At 37.5% G+C, this 20,723-nt stretch overlaps 1 protein-coding gene across 15 annotated transcripts in view; it reads right to left on the reverse strand.

Annotated features, from left to right (window-relative positions):
* Positions 1-20,723, reverse strand: part of ITGA9 (integrin subunit alpha 9) — a 762,385-nt gene that overhangs the window by 370,931 nt on the left and 370,731 nt on the right. For all 15 annotated transcript variants that reach the window (XM_058183141.1, XM_058183147.1, XM_058183148.1 and 12 more), the window contains 2 exons: positions 18,435-18,584; positions 11,586-11,662 (listed from right to left, as the gene is read on the reverse strand). In XM_058183141.1, the coding sequence (XP_058039124.1) occupies positions 11,586-11,662; positions 18,435-18,584 (227 nt within the window). The remainder of the gene's footprint in view (positions 1-11,585; positions 11,663-18,434; positions 18,585-20,723) is intronic.

Genomic DNA, 20,723 nt, shown 5'->3' on the forward strand with positions numbered 1-20,723 from the left:
ATTGTATTTGTGTATTTGCTTAAAAGGGGAAAGGGGAGTTAAGGGATCAATGGGGGAGAAGGGATTATGGGATATGGTTTTTGTAGTATTTTAGCGTATATTTGCTAGATGTTATACCCTATATTTTGCTCTGGGAAGTCTCGGAGGGGAAGGGGAGGGGGAGGAAGGAGGGCGAGGGGGAGGGGAAAAATTTGTTTGTTGTAAAACTTTTTTAATTAAAACAAAAGAATAATATACAGTATATTAAACAAGTGTGGGAGAAGAAAAGGGACAATTTCATAAAGAAACAATAAAGATACAAAGACTGGCAAAAATTAGATATATTTGTGTATTTAAATATAGAATATTCGGTGTGAAAAATATTTAAAAAGAGAATATCTAGCAATATTTTGTCATATGAGAAGGTGGGAGAATCTCGCCCAAAGATGACAACTACAGTGACTATCACTAAAGTAGGTTAAAAAATAGCGACAATCCCTTCAACTATTACAGCTTCACCTACGAGTCAAAAATTGACAACGACCGCACTTGGCAAAGATAAACCAGAACTGGCAATAAACCCGCAAAACATGCAAATAATGTTACAAATGATACAGGAAACAATGGATAAGACTCAAGAAGCAATAGCAAATAATCACGAAGAAACAAAAATGCTACACAAAGAAAGACTGAAATTGGTGAAATGTAGGAAGAAATTAAGAACACGAAGGCCAAAATTGGTGATATTCAACAAGTAATGCTAAAAAACAAACAAAGAATTCAAAACACAAATGAAATATATGGAATTCGGGACTAAATTTGAAAAAAATGGTAAATATTATATGTACAAAACAAACAGCCAGAGTAATTATAAACAATGAAATGACAGAAAATATTGAGATAACTAAAGGAGTTAGACAGGGTAGCCACTTTCTCCACTTCTATTTATTTTATCATTAGAAATATTATTGACAAAAATCAGAGAAGATCAGGAAATAAAAGGCTTAATATCCAAAACAGAAGAATACAAGGTTCAAGCCTTTGCTGATGATATGGTATTCATTTTGGAAGACCCATTATTATTTATTTATTTATTTATTTATTCAAATTTGTATACCGCCCTATCTCCCGAAGGACTCAGGGCGGTTCACAGGCACATAAAACATTTATATACAATTAAAATAACTATTAAAAAACTTATTCTAATGCCAAATATTAAAAATATAAATATAAATCTTAAAACCAAATTTAAACCCCTGTAAATTTAAAAATCTATAAATTTAAAATCTAAATTTAAAATCTAAAATCTAAGCCAGTCCTGCACAGATGAATAAATGCGTCTTAAGCTCGCGATGGAAGGTTCGGAGGTCCGGAAGTTGACGGAGTCCTGGGGGGAGTTCGTTCCAGAGGGTGGGAGCCCCCACAGAGAAGGCCCTTCCCCTGGGCGTCGCCAGACGACACTGTCTAGCTGACGGCACCCTGAGGAGTCCCTCTCTGTGAGAGCGCACAGGTCGGTGAGAGGTATTCGGTAGCAGTAGGCGGTCCCGTAGATAACCCGGCCCTATGCCATGGAGCGCTTTAAAGGTGGTTACCAACACCTTGAAGCGCACCCGGAAGGCCACAGGTAGCCAGTGCAGTCTGCGCAGGATAGATGTCATATGGGAGCCACGAGGGGCTCCCTCTATAACCCGCGCAGCCGCATTCTGAACTAACTGCAGCCTCCGGATGCCCTTCAAGGGGAGCCCCATGTAGAGAGCATTGCAGTAATCCAGGCGAGACGTCACGAGGGCGTGAGTGACCGTGCATAGGCATCCCGGTCAGAAAGGCGCAACTGGCGCACCAGGCGAACCTGGTAAAAAGCTCTCCTGGAGACGGCTGTCAAATGATCTTCCAAAGACAGCCGTTCATCCAGGAGGACGCCCAAGTTGCGCACCCCCTCCATCGGGGCCAATGACTCGCCCCCAACAGTCAGCCGAGGACTCAGCTGACTGTACCGGGATGCCGGCATCCACAGCCACTCTGTCTTAGAAACTGGCCCCAAACTGATCCCAAAAATAGAGGAATTTAGTGAAGTAGCGGGACTTAAGATAAACAAAAATAAATCTAAATTAATAACAAAAAATCTCACCAAAAGTTAAAAAAACGAATTGGAAGACAAAATCAAAATAAATGTAACCAAGAAAATAAAATATTTAGGGATTTGGCTTACAGAGAAGTGTTCGTCAGTGAAGGAGGACAATTATGATAAAATACTAAATAATATAAAAAAAAAAGTTTTGGATAATTGGAAAAATCTAGAAATTTCATTATTGGGCAGAACTGCTACGATTAAAATGAATATTTTGCTGAAAAATTTATTTCTATTCCAAGTCATTCCAATAAAATTAGGAAAGCATTCTTTCAAGTGTTGAACAAATTAATTACTAAATTCATATGGCAAGGGAAAAATATAGGATTAAATTAAAAGTATTGCAAGATATGAAAGATAAAGGGGGTTTGGCTTTACCAGATTGGGAATTATACTACCAAGCATCAATTATCACATAGCTAAAAGATTGGATGGAATTGAAAAATAAAATAATTCTAGCAATAGAAGGTCACAATTTGCAAGTGGGGTGGCATGCATTTTTGGGGGACGACAAATACAAAACACAAATATTTTCAAACACGTAATTAGGAATGCTCTGCTACAGATTTGGGAAAAAATAAAACAAAAATACGATACAAGAATCCCAATGTGGCTATCCCCAACAGAAATAATGAAACACCCAAATTTATTAGATGTAGATAAGATAATTAGATACGAGAAATTAGTAAATGTACAGGGAAATTTGAGAACAAAACATGAACTGGAAAAAGCGATAGGTAGGGAGGTAGATTGGTGGACATACACACAAATACAATCAAGATACACAGAGAATAAAAAATCATACAAAATACAAAGAGAGCAGCAAAAATTGGATAAAATTGTACATGGAACAGAGTTAAAATTAATCAGAAATATATGAATATCTATTGCGATATAAAATGGAAGATGAGATGGTTAAAGAAACAATGATCAAATGGGCAAAAACCTTCAGATACAATATAGAATTGGAGAAATGGGAAAAAATGTGGAGAACAAATATAAAAATGACAATATCAGGGGCATTCAAGGAAAATCAGTTGAAAATGTTTTATAGATGGCATCTTCCATCAGCAAGGCTTGCTAAGATGTACCTAAATAGCTCCACAGTATGTTGGAAATGTAAAAAGATATATGGAACATATTACTATTTATGGTGGACATGTCTCAACAGCGAAAAAATTCTGGGTTAAAATTTTAAAAATGGCTGGAAGAAATAACTGATCAACATATAGACTGGAGACCAGAGATCTTCCTGCTGGAAATACTCAACACGGAATACAGTAAAGAAATAAGATACCTAATTTTACATATAATAACAGCTGCCAGAATAGTATACGCACAGAAGTGGAAAAATGAGAAGGAAGTAATAAAGAAAATTTTGGACTGTGCTTGAAATGGACAAATTAATGAAGGAGTTAAAATAAAAAGAAGATTCAGAATATTATATAGTATGGAACAAATTGTATAATTGGCTAGAGATTAGAAATAGTAAATTGTGAAAAAGGTGAAAAGCTTATATGTACATGTATCTAAAATGGCAATGTATGAAAGAAAATGAATATTTAGAAGGATAAATAGGATAGAAGATATATAGAAACAAGGGAGAATGGGACAAAAAAAAGTATAATTAAATGAAACGAGAGGGGGAATAAGGATGTAAATATTAGAAGAATAAGGAAACGAAGCAGAAGGGGCATGGCCAGCATCACAGCGGGACAGTGGTTCCTGGTGCTCTGGAGAAAACACCAATATCCCAGCCGTTTGGGGATTCTTATGGACCATAGTTGTCTTGTAGAGACAGCGAAGAAGGAAGGCATGGATCGGCATGAACAGGGAAGTTGCAAATTCCCTGGAGTGCCGGCATTAGCCTTCGACTCAACAGCACAGGAAGACATCCATTAGGAGCTGTCAAAAGCTGGGACAGCCACACTAAGAGACTTGAGCAGGAGCGGTGATTGAATGCAGTATTGTTACCGGGTGAGTGATTGACAAACTCACAGGTAAGAAGAAAATTTATCAAAGCTTAAAAGGAGTTTTCAACTTGAAATTAGTGGCTAATTGGCATACAGAAATATAAAGCAAAGAAAGCAAAAAGCAAAGCGGAACTTTGTGATTAAAGCCCCAAAAAGAAAACTTTCCATCTGGATTTAAAACCAGCTTTGGAAGAAACTAAAAATAATAAAAGGAAAAGAAAATTGAAGGAAAACATCTTTTGCTAACAAAAGGATTGAGACAGGAAGTAATTAACTTTGTGGATTAACAAGTGACATTTTGTTGCCGAGAAACTTGTGAATTAGAGAGAGACATCTGCTGGAGGAAAGAAAGTATCGCATCATTTAGACCAATGTGGGAAAGTCAGAAGGAGGCTTTGTTGCAGCGAGATTGTAATAAAAAAGGGAGTTGAATCAACAAAGACTTCAATTGGAATAGCTTAAAGGAACATCTGAATTGGACACTTTCAGGAAACAAAGAAGAAAAGAAAAAAGGGACATTACATGGACTTGAATTTGAACTATATATAAGTTAAAGTAACAAATTTGAAAATCCTTTCTCCTTTAATTAAGAATATGGAGAGTTGGGAGGATGAGCATGAGGAATTAAGGGAAATGCTTCAAATGGTATGAGAATCTTTTAAGGGAACAAGGAAGCAGAAGAATGGTTGAAATGGAAAAAAATAACTATGAGGAAGAAACAAGAGGAACAAGAATATAATACTGAAAAGGAAATAATTGAAGACAATTATATAGATGAAGACAGAAACATAGATGATTATAGTGGGATTGACAGTGAAGAAAAAATGGACAGGGGAAGGTATATTTTAAAAAAGGAGAGAAAAGAAGGCAATGGGAAAAGAATGTGGGGGGAAATTAAAAGAGTGAAAAAATAAATGATTACACTGGGATTAACAGTGACAGAGTTAAATTAGTTAGGGGAGAGTATTTCCCAAGGAAGAAGAGAAGAGACGAAATGGGGAAAGATTGAGGGGAAAAAATCAAAAGAGCAAAAAGTAGAGAAAGGATGTGGAAAGGAAGATATAAGAAAGAGAAGAAAAGGAAGATAAGAAAATGGGAGAAAGGAAGGAAAATATTAAAAAATTGAAGTTTGGAAAGTTTGGACGAAAATGGTTAAAAGGGGAAGAAAAATGAATAGTAAAAAAGAAGTTAAAATAGATGTAGAAATTATATGGAAGAAGTAAATTAGAAGAAAGATATAGATTATTGTAAAGAAAATAGATGAAATGTGAAAGATACAATAAGATATATGTTTTATTGTTTGAGGATGCATGGAATTGGAAAGAATTATAGCGGATGGTAAAGAAATAAATTTTAAATATAGAAAAGAATAAAGAAATTAATTGATATTAAGATATAAAATTGAAAAAAAGTAAAAAAAGGGGAAATACAATGTTTAAGAGAAATATACCAGCAGATAAAATGTGAAAGATAGAATGGTTTATAGGTGAAAATAATTCAAAATGAGATGCAAAATGGAATAAAATTGAAATGTTAGTAAATGATGTACCTTAATGTAAGAGAAAAATAATTACTTTTGAACTGGATGTAAGAAGTTAAAGAAAATAAGAGATGGAAGGTTGTGATTCCTAAAGAGTGGTAAAGCAAAGATAGTACATGATGAAAATGTTAATAATTAAAATATATGAGGGGAATTCTGAGAAATAGATTCAATAAATGGGAAAATTTGGTTGTCTTGACACCATAGCGTAAAAATCAACGGAGAGAGATAAGAAAATAAGAAAAATCAACGGAGAGAGATAAGAAGGAGGAGAGAGGTAAGAAAGGGAGAAGGAGAGAGAGAGAGAAAGAAGGGGAGAGGAGAGGAAGAAAGGGAGGGGAAATAAGAGTAAGAGAGAAGGTCAGAGTGGAAGGGAGAATAGAAGAGGGGGGGAAGGAAGGGGATGTAGTGAAGGAATAGGAGAGGAGAGAAGAAAGTAGGAAGGTTAAAAGAAGGAAGGGAGAGGATAAGAAAGGGAAGAAAGATTGCTGTAAAATGGAAAAGATGAAATGAAAGACAACCCCGAACAAATTTGAATACATCAGGATAAAAATTGAATTAGCTAAAAAACAATAAAAAAGAATATATGTTAGTTAAAATGCAGAAACTTGAATTTGAGGGCGAAAGAAGATGTGGTTTATATAAATGAGCATAGAAGCATTGAGATTGTGATTAAAATATGGTAAAGAATATTTTGGCAGAAATTGTAACTGAGTAAAATATATTTGGCTATGTTAATTTAAGGTGTAAAAGATATGTTATGGTCAATACTCTGTTCATAAACAGTGTGTGTGTGTGGGGGGGGTTTAATAAAAATTGATTTTTTTAAAAAAGGAAACCCTATATGTTTTTTTATCATTTTTTCCAACCACGTGTGGATTTTAATCCAATATTTTATAACTTCTATGCACGTCCACCACATATGGTAATATGAGCAGGGTAAAACATATAGACTTTAGACCTGAAACTTATAATAGAGAAATGAGATATTTGATTGTGAATGTATTAACAGTGGCTAGAAACTGGAAAAATGAGGAAATACCAAAGCAAGAAATTATTAAGAAAATAATGGAATGTGCAGAAATGAGTAAATTGACATTTGAAGTTAGAGAACAGGAAGATAAACAATACTATAAGATTCGGGATTTATTTTAACAATGGCTAGATTAAAAAAATAGATTGAAGTTTGACAGAGATATTTATAATATAAAAATTGTTGAAACAAACAAAATATAGCGCAATATCATTGGTTTGAATTAAGAAAAGGAAATGAATGAGACAAATATAATTAAGGTAAAATTTAGTACAATCTATATAAGGCAAGGGAAGAAACATATAAGGCATCTATATAAGGCATCTATTCATAACACACGGCCTGCCCGACACCCTAGTCTCTGACAACGGCCCGCAATTCACGGCAAACCAGTTTGAGGGGTATTTAGCGGGAGAGGGCATCAGACTTGTCCTCTCGGCGCCTTTCCACCCAGCGACGAATGGACTTGCAGAACGTTTTGTTCGGAGCACCAAGGAAGCGCTATCTAGGATAAGTCCAGGCGACTGGCAAACGAAAATAGACACTTTCCTGGCCGTCCAACATAGGACCCCTTGTGTAACAACTGGCCGCAGCCCAGCAGAACTCTTAATGGGCAGGAAACTCAGGTGCCCACTAGACCGACTAAACCCAACTTATACCCAGACGGGTACAAGGGTATTCAAGGAAAAACCAGGGAAATGACAGTGGGTGACCCAGTATGGGCACACAACTATAGCGAGGGCCCAACATGGTTAAAGGGGGAAATTCTGGGCATAACCGGACCCAAATCATACGTAGTAGACATGGAGGACAGCCGGGTATGGAAACGCCACATAGACCAGTTAAGAAAACGTATACCAAACAAACTAGAAACCAGACAACCAGGCCCTGACTACCAATTGTTTGAATCTGCAGCTGACTCAAACCCGAGGCGAGCGGAGGACTTATCTGATTCCGATGAAGTCCAGCGACGCCAACCGGTTCCTCCTGAAGGCAACAGGGACGACTCAGTCAATAATCCAGGGCCGGACGGCCCAGAGGAGGAGCTGGGAGGAACAAACAGTCCCTCCGACCAGCTCGACTCTCTCCCAGAGAATGAACTGCGCAGGTCAGAAAGAGTTAGGAGACGCCCTGTCTACCTGCATGACTACGTAGAGAAATAGCATGCAAATATTATGTAAATAGAGGTACAAAGCGTTCTGAGAGGAAAGGAGTGTAATGTATTTTGAACTTTGAGAGGGAATTTTGGGCGGGAAAATTGCACGTTGCTGATTGGTTGAAGCCTCAACCAAAAGAGTATTTAAAGAGGGGTTTTTGCCGGTTGTGCTTGCTGGGGTCACAATAAACTAAAGAGCTGTTGTCACTCACTGGTCTCCTGCCTCTTCATTGCCCGAACTTAACAGTTTATATTACCACCAACCAAACAGTTACACTGTTCTGGCTTTTATCAGATGGGATAACCCTGTGATGTATCAGCTGAGCAGGACTGGTTTTTTTTAAGAGTTGAAAAATTCTCTATGTAAATCTTATACTACAGGGATAGAATGCCTATTATTCAAAGCCTAGAATGTGTATCCTTTTCCTAGGACTTATTTTATTTTCCTTGAATGATGCCATCTTCAAGGGTGAATTATTACAAAACACAAAAAATGGTGAATGTGAATTCTACAAAGATTTATCATTAAAGATTTATCCTATTTAAAAAAATTGAAAAGAGATAGTAAGCTTGAAGCAACCAATTTGCTCAAAATCCCACTTTTAACCATAACCCTCTCCCATTTTTAAAACTTTGTTAGGATTTCTATATGTGACATTCTTAACAAATATTTTACAAAACTGGTGAATAAAATTTCTCCAAAAGATAACCAGGTGCAATCACTTGTCTTTGGAAAAGATAGAGTGGACAAGTAATTATGTGGGGTCTTACATGGGAAAATGAACCTCAGATACCTCTGTTCCCTATTATGTTGAAAAAGCTTCCATTATTTGCTTGTCTGGAAAAGCAGGTATTGCTTGGAATTAAATGGCTTCCCCAAACTTGGAGGCCTTCTAACCAACCCACAGCCAAACAGCTATCATAGGATATGAAGGAAACTGCGATTTAGTACATCTTGAGACCACCAGACTGGGGAAGGCTGCAGTACAGAATAAAATCAAGCAGATCCAATTCAACAGAGTCAAAATTATAAATTTTGTTCAGACTTCCTGAACAAAAGAAAAAACATTAAGAATGAAATACACATCAATATTAGCAGTTTAGATTTTTTCCATAACAAAATCCCACCATGTTCTTTTAGGGTTTGAATGAGATCAGATGTGTGTGTGTGTGTGTGTGTGTGTGTGTGTGTGTGTGTGTGAGAGAGAGAGAGAGAGAGAGAGAGAGAGAGAGAGGAAGTGTTTGTGTGTGTGTGTGTGTGTGTGTGTGTGAGAGAGAGAGAGAGAGAGAGAGAAAGAAAGAAAGAAGAAAGAAAGAGACAAAGAAAAAGAAAAAAGAAAGAAAGAGGAAGGAAATGGGGGAGAGAGAGAGAGAGAGAGAGAGAGAGAGAGAGAGAGAGAGAGAGAGAGAGAGAACTCTGTGCTATTATTTTTAATTGTTCCATTATTTATCATGTGTTAATATTTTACACTGTCCCTACACCTAGAGTGATTTTACTGCCTTTCTTTTGCCCAGGGCTACCACATATTTTTCAGGGATTTACATGCATTCAATGTCTATAGTCCAGAGCATAAATATGTGTGTGTTTATTTTGTATATCAGGTTGCATAACTGCATCTTAATATGCTATTCCTGATATGTGATGTTTTGTATACATACAGAGAAAGCAGCACTCTTGTGATCTTTGACTTATAGGCTTGCTGTCAAACATCAGTCATAATACTAATTACCTGTTTTGAACAATATGCAGGTTGTATTACATGAATGGCTATTTTATATGTGAAATTATGACCAGTGGTGGGATTCAGCCAATTCGCACCACTTCGGGAGAACCGGTTGTTAACTTCTGAGCAGTTTGGCAAACTGGTTGTTGTTGTTTTTTTTTAATTTACATTTATATCCCGCCCTTCTCTGAAGACTCAGGGCGGCTTACATTGTGTAAGGCAATAGTCTCATTCTATCTGTATATTTATATACAAAGTCAACTTATTGACCCCCAACAATCTGGGTCCTCATTTTACCTACCTTATAAAGGATGGAAGGCTGAGTCAACCTTGGGCCTGGTCGGACTCGAGCCTGCAGTAATTGCAAGCAGCTGTGTTTTAATAACAGGCCACCCACGGCCCATGGGTTTTGTACTTTTCACCCCACAAGAATGCATGCCATCCTATCTGTAGGTCATGACTTTCTACTGTTAAAATTCTTTTGGTTCCTAGCTCCATCCATTCCTTTAACCATGTCAGGCATGCTGCTTGGTAATAAATTTCCCAATCTGGTAGGGCTCCTCCTCCCCTATCTTTGATATCCTGTAGGGTTTTTAATCTAATTCAGAACTCAGACTGATATTCTTAAAATTTTCTGTTTCCTAGGTTTAATGCATGCTTTTTCCAATTATCACCTCCGTTTAATATCTCCAAAGTTATCTTTGTGAATCTCTACATCTATTCATTTAAAATGTGTGTGTGTGTGAGTGTACACATACATAGTATGATTGGGTTTTTTTTTTCATTTTTCCATTATCCACTTGATTGTAAGATGAATAAAATGCAATTTTATTTGGTTTAAGAAAATAATCAATGGTCCACTTTTTAAATTGCTGTAAGACATTAGCTGTGCAATTTCCAGAACTGGGCTTTTACACAGTCAACTTAAGAATTTGAACCTGAAATCCTATGACAATTGGGCTAGGAATTGCAGACTCCTAAACCAGATTACACGGAGGAATCAATATCCTTGCCAAAAGTCTCACTTGTCAAATCTGTTTATCAAACAGATTGGTCTCTTTGGGAATTTTGATCTTCTAGCCAGGAAATGGGGTCTACAAGAGTTGGGATAAGAATCCAATTATCAATCAACTCATGTTGGAACAGTTTACAGCTTTGCTGGATCTCTCCAGAGTTCTAAAGAATTTCTTGTCTTTGACCATTCTTGCTTACTCACCTGTAACCTTCCATCTGACATGACTACTTATTTATTTATTTTATTTATTTTATTTTGTCATATCAGTATATATAGGCATTAACATGAAATAAAATAGCTATATAATATATAAGCATATATATGAGCATAAGTATGTAATAACTATATTAATTGGATATAATGAAAAGAAACAATAGGACAGGAACAGTAGGCACTTTTGTGCTCTTATGCACGCCCCTTACAGTCCTCTTAGGAATGGGGTAAGGTCAATAGTAGATAGTTTTTGGTTAAAGATTTTGGGATTTTGAGAAGAGACCACAGAGTCAGGTAGTGTGTTCCAAGTGTTAATGTCTCTGTTACAGAAATCATATTTTCTGCAATCAAGTTTGAAGCGGTTAACATTAAGTTTAAATCTATTGTTTGCTCTTGTATTGTTGCGATTGAAGCTGAAGTAGTTTTCAACAGGAAGGACATTGCAATAAATGATTCTATGAGTTAAGCACAGGTCCTGTCGGAGGCGGCGGAGTTCTAAGTTTTCTAAACCTAGGATTTCAAGTCTGGTGGCATAAGGTATTTTGTTGTTTTCAGAGGAGTGGAGAACGCTTCTTGTAAAATATTTCTGGACACGTTCAATTGTGTTAATGTAAGAAATGTGGTATGGGTTCCAGACAGGCGAGCTGTATTCAAGAATTTTTATATGCTCTGGTTAGTAGTGTAAAGTTAAATGTAAAGTTGAGTGCAAACTTCTCAGTTTGCATTCAAGACATCTAAAATCTTCTTTACAATTGTGAATTTTCTTTTTACAGCCCAATATCTCACAAACCAAACCATTTTTAATTGAAAAAAGGGCTACTTACCAAGATAGGAAGAGTTTACACTGGAGTTTCAGGTCAGCAGCACAGTCATCTGACTGACAATTTCTTTCAAAAATAGTCTATAAGAAGTCAGAAAAAAATAATAGAGTAGAAAAAAGATTTAGATAAAATCTCCTCTTTGTAAAAGGGCACCCAGCCCCAGAAAAAAAAAAAGGCTGGTATGTCCCAGTATCTCCAGGCAGTGCTGGAGAAAAGAAAAACAAAACCCTTTCTCTAACACCAGAAATTGTTGCCCATCATCATGTAAAATACTAAGGCAGATGAGTCAAAGATCTAATGTGATAGAATGCAGCTTTATGTACAACTAGCTGAATACCTATGCTCTGCTACGAAACTATGTGATCGGCTTGATAAATCGACACTTACAGCTTGAAAATTAATGAGTAGTTACGATTGGCCTCTCCTCTCCCTTTCTCTCCCTCAGCCTTGCCACACAGAAGCCTCCCCTATCCTATTCCGCTTTTGTCTCTCAAGCTTGCCCCACAGAAGCTTATCCTATCCCCTTCTCTCTCTCAGGCTTGCCTCACAGAAGCCTCCCCTATCCTATCCCTCACTTGCTGCTGTGAAAATAAAACTGAAACTGAAACTTCTCTCCTCTGCTTGTGTTTTGCATTTGGAACAGATTTCTTTTCAGGTGGGGAGGGGGAGTAGAACTCCTTAGCATCAGAGCATGTTAATAATAATATAGGAAGTAAAAAGTTTCATGCTAAAGGTTATTGTCAGTCTTCAGATAGAATCTAGATGGAAGTAGTTTGAGGTGTATGAGAGCTGATTTTGTGTAATGGTTAAGGCATCAAGCTAGAAACCAAGGGAGTATGAGCTCTAATCCTGTCTTGGGCACAAAGCTTGTGTAGCTTTTGGCCAATCACTTTCTCTCAGCCTTAGAAGACAATGGCAAACCATTTCTGAAAATCTCCCTAAGAAAATTGCAGGGACATGTCCAGGTAGTCTCTGAGAATTAGACATAATGCAAAAAAAGGGGGGTGGGGATGTGAGATGTAGTTCAACACATGAAAATCTACTGAAAATGCCATTTTTTGCTGAAAATATATTAAAATATAAAAATGCAATGAAATTTAACCATAACATGATCAGGCTAGAAGAGGAGATTTTAAAATGTAAAATGTGTAGTTCATAAAGAAGAAGCATTTTTTTTAGAATGGATAAAACCTGAGGCACTGTATATGCCATTCTTTAGCATTTCTCAAAAAAGAAAGTTTTTTTTCCTAACCTTCCATCATTGCAATGCAAAGAACCAACTGCTTTTTACTGTATGTAAACCCTGGGTAATTTATGAAATCTTTTAACAAAAACCCATTTTGTTCCAGTACAAGAATCTGATGCCATCTCATTGATGATAACTAATTAACATTCCTGAATATTTCCGAGGTTTAAATCATATATATTTGTGTAAAATAGCTGGAAGAATATTTCCACTAAATGTCCTGGCAAATGACAGCAAATTCCTTAGTAGCTATAAATGTAAAAAAACATTCCCACTATTAAAGAAACAGACATGTTGGTGTAAAGGACATGGGGCTTAGAACAGCTGTGAAATTCCTTTGACTGCAGGAAATATTTATTTCCACATCAATGGAAAACCCATGTTGTGAAACAGTTCCAGGATGCAAGGGCTCCAAATTCAAAGCCCTTTGAACATAAGCCTTGGTGAACAACAGAAGTTGCAATCTTTGAGCCTAAGCAGATTGGTATGAAGCAGATTCAATGTCAAATTAAAAAAATTCTATTATATGGTACAGAAATAAATCATGAAATATATTTGTGCAAATTATACCATAGCATTAACAAACGGCCAAGACTCATAAAATAGATCAGGTGTATTATTCTTAAATTTTGAACTTCATTTTTAGGGGGTCAAGATCTGCCATTGCTATTAGCGAAAACACAAACACAACACTCCAACAAAAACTAAGTTGCTACAATATTCAAGTCATTATAGTAATGGGCGGGTGGGGTGGGGTGTAAATTAAAATTAATTAAATTTAGTTAAATTAAGTTATAGAACAGAATAAATTCCTCCTTTCGGGAATGGCATTTCTTTTCTAGCTGTACCAAAACATATAGACAAAGTATAATAATTGTGGATATAATCCATTAAATGAAAGTATTTTAGACACCTAAATTAATATTATTTTAAGTCTCATGATGTGCTGGAGTGATCATATTTGATGAATCTGTACCAAGTGTTCTGAAATGCAATGCAAAACTACAATTTACAAATATCCCTTGTTTATTGACTACTTTGTTTAGCAATTGTTCAGTTACAGTGGTGATTAAAAAATAACTTTATTCTTGCACTCACAACTTTCACAGCAAAGGAAATAAGATCATATGCAAAGTCATGGTTTCACTTAGAAACTGCTTTGCTTAACAACTAAATTGCAAGTTTCAACTCTGGCCCCTAGATGAGAACTATTTGTTCTGCTATTTCTCTACGTTTATGAATTCCCTTCATTTTTTGTGGTTTGAGAAGGAAACAATCAGAAAGATTCATTTGCACTTCAGAATAGTCAATTTCCTATGGTATCCAAGATCAGGGAAGGCCCTGTTACTGTAACTAAACAATCAAGCCTATATATACATGTGATATATAATTCTATTTTCTTTGCTATGTAGTTTAAACTAACCAAACAAGGATGTAGTAAGAAATTACCATTCATTTAAAAGTGAAATCTAATGGCTCTGATTTTTAATGATAGTATATGCATATATTTAATATATTATAACCAAGCATGAATTTGGAGTATTTTCTTGCCTGGAGATCTGAGACAACAACTGGTCAATATCTTTAGTCTATAAAAAGAACAGTAATAGTCAGGGATGGAATTTTTTTATTATCAGTATTTGTTTAAGGTAGCATGCCACTGATTTAAGAGTTATTAACTTTAATGAATCAAATGTGATTATTTTTTAGGCTCAACTAAAGATTGAAAAAAAGTCATACTGTTTTAACAAACAGCAAAATGATGCTGAATGGTGCAGCACAAGAGCTGAAAAATGATTAACAAATTTGATGGATTCATTTAATGAGAATTGTTCATCTATTTTAGAACAATAAGATTTGTAACAGTGTTAATGACACTGCCTTCCAAACATCCATTACTAGGACAGGGGTGGGTTCCAAATTTTTTTACTACCGGTTCTGTGGACATGGCTTATTTGGTGGGTGTGGCTTGGTGATCATGTGAGTGAGTGGGCGTGGCCAACTTGAAGTCACTCAAGGCAAGGTGGGGCAGCACCTTGCTGTGAATGACATCAAGTTGGCCACACCCATTCAGTCACATGATCAATGCTGCAGAGAGGGCGATTTCTCCCAGGGGACAGCTAGAGCTTCGCCGCCTCCTCTTTTCCTCAGAGGAGCTGCCTCCAAGTCCTTGCAAAGGGACACACACACAACACAACACAACACAACACAACAGACTCACACACAATGTAAAAGGAGCTGCACTTCACCCAAAATGGCCCCTGCAACAAGCAGGAACTTCACACAGCCACAAAAAGCTCAAAAGCCAACTTTCACACTTAACACACACACAACAAAACTGACTCACTCACTCACACACACACACACACACACACACACACAAAATGCCACATACAGCTTTGTGAGATTTTGTGTGTTTGTGTAGTTAGAGTGAAACACTATAGAAACACACCAAATCTCAGAAAGCTGCACAAATATTTTATTTTATTATTTTATTTTATTTATATTTTTTAGGATCAGGGGTCTAACCCTAACTTTAAGGTTTGTAGACTTGAATTCCCAGAGTTCCTCAGACAGCAAAGCAGTTGCTGACTGAACAGATGGATTCCAGGCAGGCAGATTCAGTTGCTAGCTGATGCAACTAATGTGAAGCATGGCTTTGCCAGCCCAAAAGAAGCTGTAATAAGGTAAGTGAGATGGGGGGATTGGGTAGGCCAGAAGAAAACATTTTTTTAAAAGGTTCCTCTGACGATCCAGCTGAACTTGCCTAATAGCAGCCCAGAAGCTCTTAACTCAGCTGGGATCGCCAGAGGAGCCTTTTAAAACCTATTGTTTTAACTGAAGAGGTTGTTAAAAAAAACTTTTAAAGGGTTCTGATGATCCCTGCTCAGCCACACGATCATCAGAGGGTTGTTGTTTTTTACTTTTAAAAGCCTTTTTTTGGATGAAGAAAACATGCTTTTAAAAATTAAAAATAAAAAACCCAAATCTCTGATGATTGGGGAACCGGTTCAGGGGCATGGCCAGCCAGCCATTACTACCGGTTCTCTGAACACCAACAGATTTTTACTACTGGCTCTACAGAACCGGAGCAAACTAGGAGCAACCCACCAGTGTACTAGGAGCAACGTAAGTGTTAAAAAGGATAATGTGGTGAGATGCAATATTAAAAAAAAACATTCAAGACAAGAAAATTTCTACAGGAAAGAAAGAACAGCAGTCTCTTCTCATCAACGTTTGGAGAAGGGGTGCTTTCTGTTTCCCCAAAGGCTTAGGTCACAATTGATTATAAGATTTCAGACCACTGTTTCTCAGACTTGGCCACTTTAAGTGGGTGGACTCCTATAATTTCCTTCATCCATCCAGAATGAATATCTTAAAGTAACCAAATTTGAGAAGTATTGCTTTAGGTGCACAGCCTGAAACTCTTGGGGCCAATACATATTCAAATGCTTTGGGATTTCAAAGAGGGCAAAAAAATTCATATACATGAATACTTCAGTTTTAATTAACTATATATGTAAATAAAAATAAGTTATTTTTTCCCCTAGCTTTCCTCACCCCTTTGAGGAATGGGGATCTTGGCCTTTCATTTTACATCCAAGCCTTGCTCTTGAGACAAAAAAGATATTCTCCTTCATATAATATGGCAATGGTCTTTGGAGGTAGAGCTTTAGGTGGTTTACTTCCCTGAACTATGAGATGGGAGCTAAACAGATTTCCAGAAGCAAACTCCTGTTTCCAAACTAGGGAACTACAGCCAGTCCACTTGGAAGCAAAAGTTCAGCTGTTTAAAGGAACAAACTGCAAATATTTGAAATGTTTTCCTGCTGTTCCACATACAAATAATAACAGCAGCATAGTTACAACAGTTTAGTTAAGTAAAATAATTGCAGATCTTTCAACTGTAGGTGGAAATAAAGCTACTAAAAATTAAGCTCTAAACTACAGTAATTCCAACCAACTCAGTCCTCTTTTCTTTCCCACATTCTGGTCTGGTAAGGATAGCCAGTCCCAAAAGCTCAGATCAATCATATTGTATCATAATTCTGGGTGGAATCCTTTTTAGATTTCCTGGTATGGAAAACATCAATTCTGAGCCAATTTGGGCTTCACCCTGGCATCTGAATTCCAACACATGAAACCTGGCACATATTTGTGGATGAGACTGAATGCATCAGAGATTCCACCCAACCAAAGGGGGAGGGGGAGGAATATTTTTAAGTAGAATAAAGAGGGAGGGGTTGGAGAAAGCCATTTCCTGTAATAATGGAAAGATTCATATTTGGGACATATTGGGAACAAAAGAGATTCTCTTTGACTGAACAAAGCATATGCTCAGCACAAATTTATTCATATGATTCTCACTTGCCATAGAAGATCTAAAACAGGGGTAGCCCTCTAATTATTCAACTACATTTACCATCACTCCCTAGCACTGTTGATGAGTAGAGTGGATCTGTAATTTAACAATTTCTGAAAACTACATGTTTTTCATTTAAAGATAACGATCTAACACTGTAACTGTCAAACTGATTAGGCTGCTCTACATCTTAGCCTATCTGCTCTCTGGCCATTTCTTCAGTTATTCTCCCCATCATATTATAAACTCTATTTCCCATAGGACTTCTGTTTAATGTAGGGTAAATTTCCTTATTGCGATATTACCAGAGGCATTGACTGGGAAATTCTCTGTATAATAATTCATACTGTAATTAATTACTTAACATTTTAGAACAGAAGAAATTTGAGATATTAAATGAGGAGGGACAAGCTGAAAGCATTCAAGAGACTAGACTGCAGAACTATATAACAAATTTCTTCATTAATTTATTAGGGCAATTATTCTATAATAAATAATGAAGGGACAATATTATAATAAATATATGAGCAAGTCCCACTGGAGTTAATGTGGCTTAGTTTTTCAGCAGATATGGGTACTTTCTATTACTAATCCAGGAGAATTTCACCTCACTCTGCTTCTATTCCCACTATTCTATATGTGCTTCAAAACTGCTCCAGAGTCCCAAAATATTTTGGAAGACATCCAAGAGGGATGAGAAAAAGATAGCTCTCTTTTTAACAGAATGATACCAGTCTTCAGTCTTGAATTCTGATTTAGTAGTAGTATAAATAGCAGTTCTGCAACTGTAGAAGCATTGTGGGAAAAAATACCTGGAGAAACTGTATGAAAGCACTGCTTCTGTTCATCCCCTACTAAATGCAGGAAGGTGAGAGCCAGTTTAGTGTAGTGATTAAGCTGCTGGCCTAGAAACCAGGAGACTGTGAGTTCTACTTCTACCTTAGATGCAAAAGTCAACTGAACTATGTTTGGCCACTCATATTCTCTCAGCCCAGCCTACCTCACAAGGTTATTGTTGTCAGGAACATAGGAGAGAGTATTGAGTATATTTTCGGCCTTGAGTTATTTATAAAGTAGTAAAGGTGGGATAAAAATCTATTAAAATAAATAAATAATTCTAAATACTGACTTTTACAGCTTGGCCAACCTAACTGTTTATTCAAAAAGAGAATCTCATTTCTTGCCCACTAGGGAAAAACACAGCATTGTTTGTTTCCAACATTAATGATTGTTTTTATCTAACCTGGTTTCTCTGTGACATTTTCTGGCCTTTTTTCCATCGGAGTACAGGCTTGAGAGCAGGTAATTCTTTTTCCTCCTTTTCCACAATATGTTCCCCAAGGCTATATGTAGCTTCAAAGACAATTGGTGATATCACATCTTTGACTCTTCTCTATAAAAAGATTAAATGAAACAGAAAAAGAATAGTTTAATTCAGAGCACAGAGGGGGTTGGAGAATTACACGCCAGGACATTCTCTTCTTGCATAGTTTTCTCTTTCTCTGTCATGTTTTTTTCCAGTTAATTGTTCATTTTTTACACTTGATTCTAAAAGTATCCTTTCCAATTTTAGGTTTAGAAATGGACATTTTACACAAGTACCTTCAAATGGATCTCAACAGCTTTTCAAATTCATCTCCCTTGGTAAACAAAACTTATTATTTGCATTTTAGTGGGGTTTGTTATTTTCATAAAAGATTTACTGTATTTTTTGAAGTATAAGACACACTTTTATCCTCCCAAAAAAGAGAGTGAAAATCTAGGTGTGTATTATACTCCGAATGTAGCATCAGTCATACCTGGGGGGAGGGAGACGGTGGCAACAGCGGCAGCAGCAGCTGTTTGGCCGTATTCTCAGATGCTGATCCAACTGCCAATCAGAGAGGTGGGATTCAAACTATTTGGATAAACCGTTAGTTAATTGAGGAGAATCAGCTGATTCTACCAGTCGAGCCATTAGCCAAGCATGCCCTGCCACACTGTCAGACCTGCCACCTGACCTGTTGCTCCATTGCCATTAGCCGAGGAAGACGACACCCCATCGTCATTAGCCGAGGATGATGACGCCCCATCGCCGGACCTGCCGCCCCATCGCTGCTGCCAGATTCCCACCTGACCTGCCGCTGGATCATCGTTTGGTGAGGACGCCACTGGCAGATTGCCATTAACCGAGGATGCTGCCGCCAGATTGCTATTAGCCAAGGACGACAACAACCCATCGCCGACCTGCTGCTAACCTGATCTGCCACCAGATCACTGTTAGCTAAGGACGATGATGCTACATTGCCAGATCTGCCGCCTGACCTGCTGCTGGATTGCTGCTACCCCATCACCACCTGACCCACCGTCAGACTTGCCGCCAGATCACCGTTAGTGGAGGACACCACTGCCCCATTGCTGTTAGCCGAAGGTGATGATGCCCCATTGCTGGACCTGCCGCCTAACCTGTCGCCAGATAACTGTTAGCCAAGGATGCTGCTGCCTCGTCACCAGACCTGCTGCCGCCTGACCTGCCACCACCTGACCTGCGCCAGATTACTAGCGCCCCATCACTAGACCTGTTGCCTGACCTGCCCCCGCTTGACTTGCCGCTGGATTGCCATTAGCCAAGGATGCTGCAACCACATCGCCGGACCTGCCGCCAGACCTGCCGCCTCATCACCACTGGACCCCATCAGAAAGAGGCATGGTTTGGCTTCCAGCACTGGAGAGGATGGGCAAGGGTTAGGCTTAGGAGTTATGCTTTGGGGTTAGGCTTAGGCTTAGGCTTAGTGCCTGTTTGTCTTTGTAAAGAGTTAGGCTTAGCCTCAGGCTTAGTGCCTGTTTGTCTTTGTAAAAGGTTAGGGTTAAAGTTAGGGTTAGGGTTAGGGTTAGGGAGGAAAGAATTACCAATATCCTAAAATTCTCAGCTTGCTATTGTTATTATAGTTTAGGGTAGGGGCGTAATGAGCTAGTGTGTGTTTATGAACATGGTTTCAGCTATAGTACTTTATATTGTTATAAAAGACACATTATTGTTCTTTCTTGCAGAAAAATATCAAAGCAAAAAAGGCTATAAAGCAAAAAAGGTTATAAAGATATAAAATCTTTTTTAAGCTGGAAGTCTATGCTGCAAGAATATGCTGAGGGACATGGAAACAAAGCAGCAGAAAAACACTTTGGACCACCTCCAACTGAAAAAATGGTAAGAGAGTGGAGGAAACAGTTGGATAAGCTGCAAAACGTAAAGGATAAAAGCAAGCACAACTTTAGTGGGCTTCCTATAAAGTGGCCACAGTTTGGGACATGAAAGACTGGATCACACATCACCAGAACAATGGCTTCACACAGTTTCCACAAAAATGGTAATATATGAAACCAAACGCATTACTGCACAGAAAGGCATTCAGGGTTTTATTGGCTCACCATCGTGGTGCTTCAGATTTACGACAAAATATGGCCTTGCTATGTGCACCAAAACTAGAGTTGCGCAAAAAATGCCAAAAGAGTATGTATCTAAGATTCTGTCTTTTCATACTTTTGTGATAGACTC

Source organism: Ahaetulla prasina, chromosome 4 (genome assembly GCF_028640845.1).
Source record: "Ahaetulla prasina isolate Xishuangbanna chromosome 4, ASM2864084v1, whole genome shotgun sequence".
NCBI classification, from domain to species: domain Eukaryota; kingdom Metazoa; phylum Chordata; class Lepidosauria; order Squamata; family Colubridae; genus Ahaetulla; species Ahaetulla prasina.